This window comes from Nicotiana attenuata, chromosome 8, assembly GCF_001879085.1.
Source record: "Nicotiana attenuata strain UT chromosome 8, NIATTr2, whole genome shotgun sequence".
Taxonomy (NCBI): Eukaryota; Viridiplantae; Streptophyta; class Magnoliopsida; order Solanales; family Solanaceae; genus Nicotiana; species Nicotiana attenuata.
This window is the reverse complement of record NC_031996.1, coordinates 26,696,001-26,705,475: the sequence shown is the minus strand read 5'-3', so window position 1 is coordinate 26,705,475 and position 9,475 is coordinate 26,696,001. Positions and strand designations below refer to the sequence as shown.

General features: G+C 37.5%; 1 protein-coding gene across 1 annotated transcript; it reads right to left on the bottom strand.

Moving 5' to 3' along the window:
* Positions 1,836 to 2,684, bottom strand: LOC109231823 (putative defensin-like protein 298). The gene is made up of 3 exons (XM_019397455.1): positions 2,621 to 2,684; positions 2,391 to 2,516; positions 1,836 to 2,072 (listed from the first exon to the last, which is right to left on the bottom strand). The coding sequence occupies exons 1-3, from the start codon at positions 2,676 to 2,678 to the stop codon at positions 1,933 to 1,935; spliced, it is 324 nt and encodes a 107-aa protein (XP_019253000.1). The 5' UTR covers positions 2,679 to 2,684; the 3' UTR covers positions 1,836 to 1,932.

The following is a 9,475-nucleotide window of genomic DNA, read 5'->3' as shown; positions in this document are numbered from 1 at the left end:
AATTGCCGTTCAAATCGAGCGCGGCATCGGAGCTAATCCCGAAGTGGTTCAAAATGTCAGGCGAACCAAAATACAATGGGACTTAGGATCCTTAGAAGCACATCACCACATACACAACTGCAGTGAAAGAAAACAACTTAGCTCCACACGATATTGAGTCAGTTCTGCTGAAGAAGTTTAGGGAAGCCCTCACAAAGTGGGCCCTGGAATGATACTCACTTTTATCCGAACACTCAATAGATTCCTTTGAGATGCTCTCATATTCTTTCAGCAAGGCCCATGCTGGGGCCAGGAAGGTACAGGCCAGAAAGGCCGACATATTCAGAATTGTGCAAGGAGAATCTGAATTGGTGTGACAGTTCGTGACCAAATTTTAGAAGGAAAGGATGTTGCTACCGATCGTGCCAGATGAATGGGCAGCTGAGGCATTTACTAAGGGGCTGAACCCGAGGAGATCCAATGCTTCCCGGGTATTGAAAGAAAGTCTTCTCAAGTTTCAGGAAATAAATGGGCAGATGTACACTACCGTTACGAATCAAAGATAAGAATAGAGGATAACCAGCTCGGTTTCTTGGCATCAACCCAGGGTCGGGATCAAGAAAAGAACAAGGAGAAGTCGAAGGATGATCTCGACACAGATCGGCGCTAAGGGCCGACTTTTGCCATACGAAAGGGCCAAAGGACGTGGCAGTGGTTTCCGGCCGACGGACACGTTCGCTACTGATAGGAGAGCTGACCATGGCCAGAATAACAGGTCAATGCAGGAAAAAAGATATCAGGCTACCGGGGTTCCACCTACCCCAAATTGCCCGAGTATAATTTCAATGTCAGCATGGTGGAGCTGTCATCGGCGATGACGAACATTAAGGAAGCACTGTTCCCAAGGTCGATGAGATCCGATCCTATTCAGAGGGATCCTAATCTATGGTGTGAGTATCATGGCACTAATGGCCACGAACTGGAGACTGTCGACATATGTACGAAAAGGTGGCGACATTGCTGAAAAATGGCCATCTAAGAGAGTTCTTAAGCAATCGGGCGAAAAATAACTTCGGCCGCAAGTGAGATAACGCAGAGCCCTCGAAGATAGGAGAAGATCCTCCTTGACTAACGATCAACATGATTTTTGAGGGGAACGAGATTAATGGTGTAACCTTTTTAGTAGCAAAAAAGACAAAGGTTTCGGTGACTCATAGCAAGAGGCTCCGGAAAGTCGCCAAGGACGATATCACCTTCATGGAAGAGGACGCCGATGGACTTCTACTATCGCACAACGATGCCCTAGTAATTTCTCATAATATGAGATTTGAAAATTAAACGTGTTTTGGTGGACCTAGGAAGTTCAGCCAATATCATTCAATGGAGAGTGGTGGAGCAAGCCAAGCTAACCGGAAGCATCATTCCGGCTACAAAGCTCCTCGCCGGGTTCAACTTAGCAAGTGTGAAAACCCGAGGGGAGATGCCGCCCACAAACGCCGAAGGAGTCATGAAGACTACCTTATTTGAAGTAGTAAACGACGACATGGGCTACAACATTATTCTTGGCAGACCATGGCTACACGAGATGAAGGTTGTGCTGTCAACATATCATCAACTCATGAAATTCCCAATTCCAGAGGGAATTAAACAGATAAGAGGAGATCAACCGGCTGCAAGGGAGATGACCGCGATCTCGGTTTCTAGCGGTAAAGGGAAGGAACATACGGCATAGTAATAATATTCATTAAAAAAACATATAAGATCTAAAATGGAAGATAAATAAGATTTTCTGGGATCACAATCCAACCAAGTAATGCAATTTCATTGTCATTTATTTTTTTAAGTAAACATCATCAAATTAAATATAAACCTCATCCGCCAAAGAGGCATTATTTATTTATAATAACTAAGAGAACTCTTGCAAGGTTAATACTTGCCACCAAAACCGCCACCTTAACCTTTATGATTGGTGGAATCCGTTTTGAGAGCTAAACATACACAAAACCCATCAACACATGTTGGAAGCCCAGATTCACATGGCTGACGACAATCTGCTTTATTATGACAGTCACACTCTCCTGCTTTCACCACATCTGAAAGTTACAAAACTCGTTAGCATCTAGTATAGTCATAATTTTTTGGACGACATAGTTACATAAATAACCGACATATAACAACTAAAAGTGAAACAAACCAAATTCAAAGCTGGTGGATTCAGTTGCGGTGTAACTAAGTATACACACATTATTCTAATTTCATACCTATACATACATGGTTTGCAAATTGAAAGCATTAGGTGCCATCATCAAAATATGCTAATGTTATAACTTTATTTTGTCCATAAGTGACTGAATATGAGAAAGATTAAGAGAGAACGAGATAGGGTGAGCACGAGGGAAGGAAAGAGAGACCTTTATGAATGGTGGAATATGTCTCGAGAGCTAAACATACACAAACCCCATCAACACAAGTTGGAAGACCAGATTCACATGTAATATTACAATCTCCTTTACACTGACATTGTGCTGTCACCACATCTGAAGATCACAAAACTCGTTAGCGTATAGCATAGACATAATTTTTTTTGAGGATCTAGGTAGATAAATTAAGGATTGAGTGACTGAAAAAGATTGAGACTGACCTTGTGAAATGATAAAGAAGGCGACTACCAAAAATAGAGTCATCAAAGTCTTTGCCATCTTGTATAAAAGAATGTGTTTTGCGTTTAGAGTACTTCTGATCACCACATTATATAATTTAACGCCATTCCAAATTAGGAATTGTTTTTAATTTCAAATCTTGAACTTTGGTTAGCGTATCAAAGAAATAGTTTCATCTATGGTGGGTTAGTCAAAGAAGAATTAATGTCTAGTACTTGCAACATTACAATATATATCAAGATTTGATGTATTAGACGAAAAAATCTTCTTATGGATCTCATGCAAGGCAAGTTATATTTTGCTTTCATTTTATGTGAGTAATAACAGTTTATCGGGACTCTCCAAAAATATCGTCATATCGTATTCTCCAAAAGTGGTATATTTTTGGATGATTAGACATGAATACGATAATATTTTTGGAGAGTCCAAGCAAGGAAGGGTTTCTCTACTTGTACAAATAGAATATAGAGCAAAGAATATAGTCTCTGGGATGATCGTAGATAAAAAAAACTTATTCTCGCATGAATTACGGTAAAATTAAGTATTAATTAATTGGCTTAATTAAAAATTGTTAGTAATCTATATTTGTAAAACAATTCTAGAGAAAATAAAAGAACATAAACAGAAATATAAACGAAGTAACAAAAACCAATTCGAGCCCACTGAATTCACAGTGTTTCCTTAAGGAATTTAATCCCCTCCTAGTACCCAAGGTTATGGATTATTTCCTCCCAGGATAGAACGAATTACACACTGGTGTAGTGGTACTTCAAACCCCAGTGTTTCAGCGAACACAAAGTTTGGTAGCAAATCACACTTAGTGTTGCTTTGTTTGATGATTAAACTATGCAGAAGAAGGAGGAGAAACTCAGAAAATCGTATGGAAATTCTGAGCAGAATAGTCTTGTATTTATAGCCGAAGTTGGGCTGAATCTGAAAAGGTGCAACTCTTCAGAATGGCTGTTTATGCAAAACCGCCACAGCATAAATGCCATAACATAAATGGCTATTTACTCAACAATAAAGAGGGAAAATTGAAGAGGGTAGTTAATTTTCTGTTACCAGAACAGAAAAACGGATTGGATTTAATAATATTTATTTTAAAATTAATATTTTGTTATTAAAATAAATATTTAATAACATTTCTGTTAATATTTTACTATTAATAAATAAATTTGGTCCAAAAAATTAATCAATCAATCGATCATTTGACTAAATCCGAATCCGAAGCCGAAGCCGAAGCCGAAGCCGAAGCCGAGCCGAGCGACGATGACGACGACGGTACGAGGCTTGCCTTCTTCTCAACTCTTTAAGATCTAGAAGAAGATCAATTGCTTATATATCCATAAAAAATCTCTTCCTCTTCCAATATGAGACAATGTCCCTTTGCCAAGGGGGGAAACTTAAAATTTCACTCAAAAATTTCATTTTCCTCCATTTCCCATTCACCCTCTTTTAAGTATTTAATATACTTAAATACATAAAACCACAACAATCCCCCACATGAATGGGAATGGCTATATCACGGAAACATGCATGAAAAACTGTGTGATTCACAAGCAAGGATTAATTGCATCTGGATAAGTAGGTTTCCCTTTGAACTTTCCGTAGTGAACTTATGTCGGATATACTCGATCAATTGATAGATTTGATATCTTTGAACCGTAGAACTTTGGTGTATACCTAGAAAACCACAAGTCACACAACCAACCCTTAACCATCTTTGGTTCTCATTGTTGTGTTCGTTTCAACCATGAACACCGCCTGGTTTCATAAATGCATAGAGAACTGGCCTTGCAAGATTCTCCTTGAAGCGGCTAACACTTCATACTTACATAGGTGATTCCTAAACATGTCATCCCTTAGATACACCATTTGATATACTCTGTATCAAATTTAGAAATCATTAAAAAGCCTTAATGCTTTATCCTTAGTACTGAATATTGTCTCATCACGAGAATGGACCAAAAGTTTCGTTGACAATGTTGAACCATCATTAATGACTTTGTTTGATCTCCTTGAACCTAGATCTTGGATCTCCAGTCTTCTAGGTAGAGTTACCGCCACTATGACTTGTTCTCGGCCACAGTCCCATTCCCTTGATGATTTCTCAACTACCTCTCTAGTTAGGTCTTCTATAAGTGGATCCGACGCATTATCACTTGAATTTACATAATCAATCGTGATAATTCCTCTAGATAGTAATTGCCTAACGGTTTTATGTCTTCGTCGTATATGATGAGATTTACCGTTATACATAACGCTCCCAGCCCTTCCAATTGCTGCTTGACTATCGCAATGTATGCATGTTGGTGCCAACGGTTTGGGACAAAATGGAATATCTTCTAAGAAATTCTGAAGCCATTCAGCTTCTTCACCGGTTTTATCTAAGGCTATGAATTCAGCCTCCATTGTAGAGCGGGCAATACAAGTTTGTTTGGACGACTTCCAAGATACCGCTCCTCCACCAATAGTGAATACATATCCACTTGTGGACTTGGAATCAGTTGATCCGGTGATCCAATTTGCATCACAGTATCCCTCAGTGATCGCAGGATATTTACTATAGTGCAAAGCAAAGTCCTGGGTATGTACTAAATACCCCAAAACTCGTTTCATGGCCATCCAATGAGATTGACTTGGATTGCTTGTATATCGACTCAATTTACTTATAGCACAAGCTATATCTGGTCATGTACAATTCATGATGTACATTAAGCAACCCAACACACGATCATAATCCAATTGTGATATGCTTTGGCCTTTGTTCTTTGCTAATGCAAGATTCACGTCAATTGGAGTCTTTGCAACTTTAAAGCCCAAGTGCTTGAATTTTTCAAGTACTGTCTTAATATAATGAGATTGTGACAATGCCAGACCTTGAGAAGTTTTATGGATCTTAATTCCCAGAATTAAATCAGCAACTCCCAAGTCTTTCATATCAAACTTGCCAGTTAGCATGCGATTAGTCGCATTATGTTGGCAATGTCATTACTCACTATCAGCATATCATCTACATATAAGAAAATAATGACTATGTGATTTGGAACATTTTTAATGTACACACATATCACATTCATTTATTTTAAAACCATTTGACAACATTGTTTGGTCAAATTTCGCATGCTATTGTTTGGGTGCTTGTTTTAGTCCGTAAAGGGACTTAACAAGTCTACATACCTTCTTTTCTTTACATGGAACCACAAACCCTTCAGGTTGTTCCATGTAAATTTCTTCCTCCAACTCTCCATTTAAGAAGGCTGTCTTAACATACATTTGATGAATTTCAAGACCATAAATTGCAGCTAACGCTACTAACGTTCGTACGGACGTAATTCTTGTAATTGGAGAGTATGTATCGAAATAGTCAAGACTTTCTCATTATCTATACCCTTTGACCACAAGTCTTGCCTTAAATTTGTCAATAGTGCCATCATCTTTCATTTTACTCTTATTTATCCATTTAGAACCCAACGGTTTATTTCCAGGAGGAAGATCAACCAATTCCCATGTATGGTTGTTCAGCATGGATTCTATTTCACTATTGACTGCCTCTTTCCAAAATAATGATTCCGAAGAAGACATAGCTTCTTTAAATGTTTGAGGCTCATTTTCCAATAAGAAAGTCACAAAATTTGGTCCAAATGAAGTAGACGTTCTTTGACGTTTACTACGTCTTGGATCCTCCTGATTAAGTGTACTTTCTTTTGTTTCTTCCCGAGGTCGTTTAGATCCTTCACCAATCGACTCACATTCCTTTTTATACGGATATATATTTTTAAAGAACTCAGCATTATCTGATTCTATAACCGTACTATTATGAATGCCGGGATTTTTTGATATATGAACCAAAAATCGATATGCTTTACTATTAGTCGCATATCCTATGAAAACACAATCAACGGTTTCCGGTCCTATTTTTACCCTTTTGGGTTTAGGAACTTGCACTTTTGTCAAACACCCCCACACTTTAAAATAATTCAAGTTGGGCTTCCTTCCTTTCCATTTTTCATATGGAGTGGATTGTATTTTGCTATGGGGTACTCGATTTAGTATTCGGCTAGCCGTAAGAACGGCTTCCCCCCACAAGTTTTGTGGCAAACCAGAACTTATCAATAATGCATTCATCATCTCCATTAATGAACAATTTTTTCTTTTGTGGCAATCCTATTGGATTGGGGTGTGTAAGGGGCCGTCGTTTGATGAATAATTCCATATTCTAAACATATTTGTTCAAAAGGAGATTCATATTCACCGCCCTTATCACTTCTTATCATTTTGATTTTCTTGTTAAGTTGCGTTCAACTTCATTTTTGTATTGCTTGAATGCGTCTATTGCTTCATCTTTACTACTAAGTAAGTAAAATTAGCAATATCGAGTACTATCGTCAATAAAAGTTATGAAATACTTCTTTCCACCGCGAGATGGTATTGACTTCATGTCACAAATATTTGTATGAATTAAGTCTAAAGGATTTGAATTCCTTTCAAATGACTTATAAGGATGTTTAACATACTTAGATTCCACACATACTTGGCATTTTAATTTGTCACATTCAAACTTAGGGAATACTTCCAAATTAATCATTTTCCGCAAGGTTTTATAATTGACATGACCCAAATGTATATGCCATAATTCATTTGATTCAAGTAAGTAAGACGAAACTGAAATTTTATTATTATTTTCAACAACCATTACATTCAGCTTGAAAAGGCCCTCAGCGAGGTAAAATTTTCCTACAAACATTTCGTTCTTACTTATTACAACCTTATCGAAAATAAAAATACATTTAAAACCATTCTTAACAAGAAGTCCAGTAGAGACTAAATTCTTCCTAATCCCGGGAACATGAAGGACGTTGTTCAAAGTCACCACTTTGCCGGAAGTCATTTTGAGAAATATCTTCCCACATCCTTCAATCTTGGCCTTTGCAGCATTTCCCATAGAAAGCGTCTCATCGGGTCCAACAAGAGCATAAGTAGCAAAAGCTTCTCTAACAGCACAAACATGGCGAGTGGATCTAGAATCAATACACCATTTTTTAGGATTGCCCACCAAGTTGCATTCGGAAAGCGTGGCACATAAGTCATCAACATCATCATGCTTTTCAACCATGTTTGCTTGACCCTTCTTCTTGTCTTTCTTCGAAGCACGACACTCCGTAGATTTGTGTCCGCCTTTTCCACAGTTATAGCAATTTCCACTGAACCGCTTCTTACTTGGGTTATATTTCGGTCCAGAAGCCTTCTTCCTCTTTTTGTTCTCTTCAACAATATTTGCTCCCATTATTGTTGAGTTTCCACGGCCTCTTTTTTCAACAGTTTTGTTGTCCTCTTCGATTCTTAATCGAACAATGAGATCTTCAAGGGACATCTCCTTGCGTTTGTGTTTCAAGTAGTTTTTGAATTCCTTCCACAAAGGAGGCAACTTCTCAATCATCGCTGCTACTTGGAATGCTTCATTGATGATAAGACCTTCAATGAAATTTCTGTTAGTAAAAATACTAAGATTACTACTTTCAACATCAGTATTAATTTGATTTATACCTTCAGCAAGGAGATCATGAATAATCACTTGCAATTCCTGGACTTGGGTAATAACAGGCTTGCTATCTACCATTTTGTAGTCCAAAAACTTTGCAGCAACGAACTTCTTCAACCCGGCATCTTTGGTTTTGTATTTCTTTTCAAGCGCAGTCCATAGTTCTTTTGAAGTTTCCACGCCACTATAGACGTTATACAAAGCATCCTCCAGCTCGCTTAGAATATAATTCTTGCACAAAAAATCTGAATGCTTCCACGCCTCAATCACAAGAAAGCGTTCAGTTTTTGGAGTTTCATCGGACAACACAGGAACATCTTCCTTGATGAACTTCTAGAGACTTAGAGTAGTCAAATAGAAGAACATCTTTTGCTGTCAACGCTTGAAATCAATCCCGAAAATTTTTCCAGGTTTCTCCGTCGGTGCTAATGTTGCCGGTGTTGTTCGGCTCGTTGAGGCATTGGCAGTCACCATTGGAACATCTTGGTTCACATTATCATTAGTTATTTCTGTAAAAGAATGACACAAACGTTAAAATCACGTAGATTTTAATCTCCAATAGAGTAGAAAAGCACAAAGGTTTTACTCTTCAGAAAGAGTGAGTACAAATACAGAAAATATATTAAATTCCTTAAGCTTGTTAGTAATCTATATTTGTAAAACAATTCTAGAGAAAATAAAACAACATAAACAGAAATGTAAACGAAGTAACAAAAACCAATTCGAGCCCACTGATTTCACAGTGTTTCCTTAAGGAATTTAATCTCCTCCTAGTACCCAAGGTTATGGATTATTTCCTCCCAGGACAGAACGAATTACACACTGGTGTAGTGGTACTTCAAACCCTAGTGTTTCAGCGAACACAAAGTTCGGTAGCAAATCACACTTACTGTTGCTTTGTTTGATGTTTAAACTATGCAGAAGAAGGAGGAGAAACTCAGAAATCGTATGGAAATTCTGAGTAGAATAGTCTTGTATTTATAACCAAAGTTGGGCTAAATTCTGAAGAGGTGCAACTCTTCAGGATGGCTGTTTATGCAAAACTACCACAGCATAAATGCCATAACATAAATGGCTATTTACTCAACAATAAAGAGGGAAAATAAAGAGGAAAAATTGAAGAGGGTAGTTAATTTTCTGTTACCAAAACAGAAAAACGGATTGGATTTAATATTAATATTTATTTAAGACTATTAATATTCTATTATTAAAATAAATATTTAATAATATTTCTGTTAATAGTTTACTATTACCCAAATTCAAATCCAAATCCAAATCCGTATCCGATTCCGAT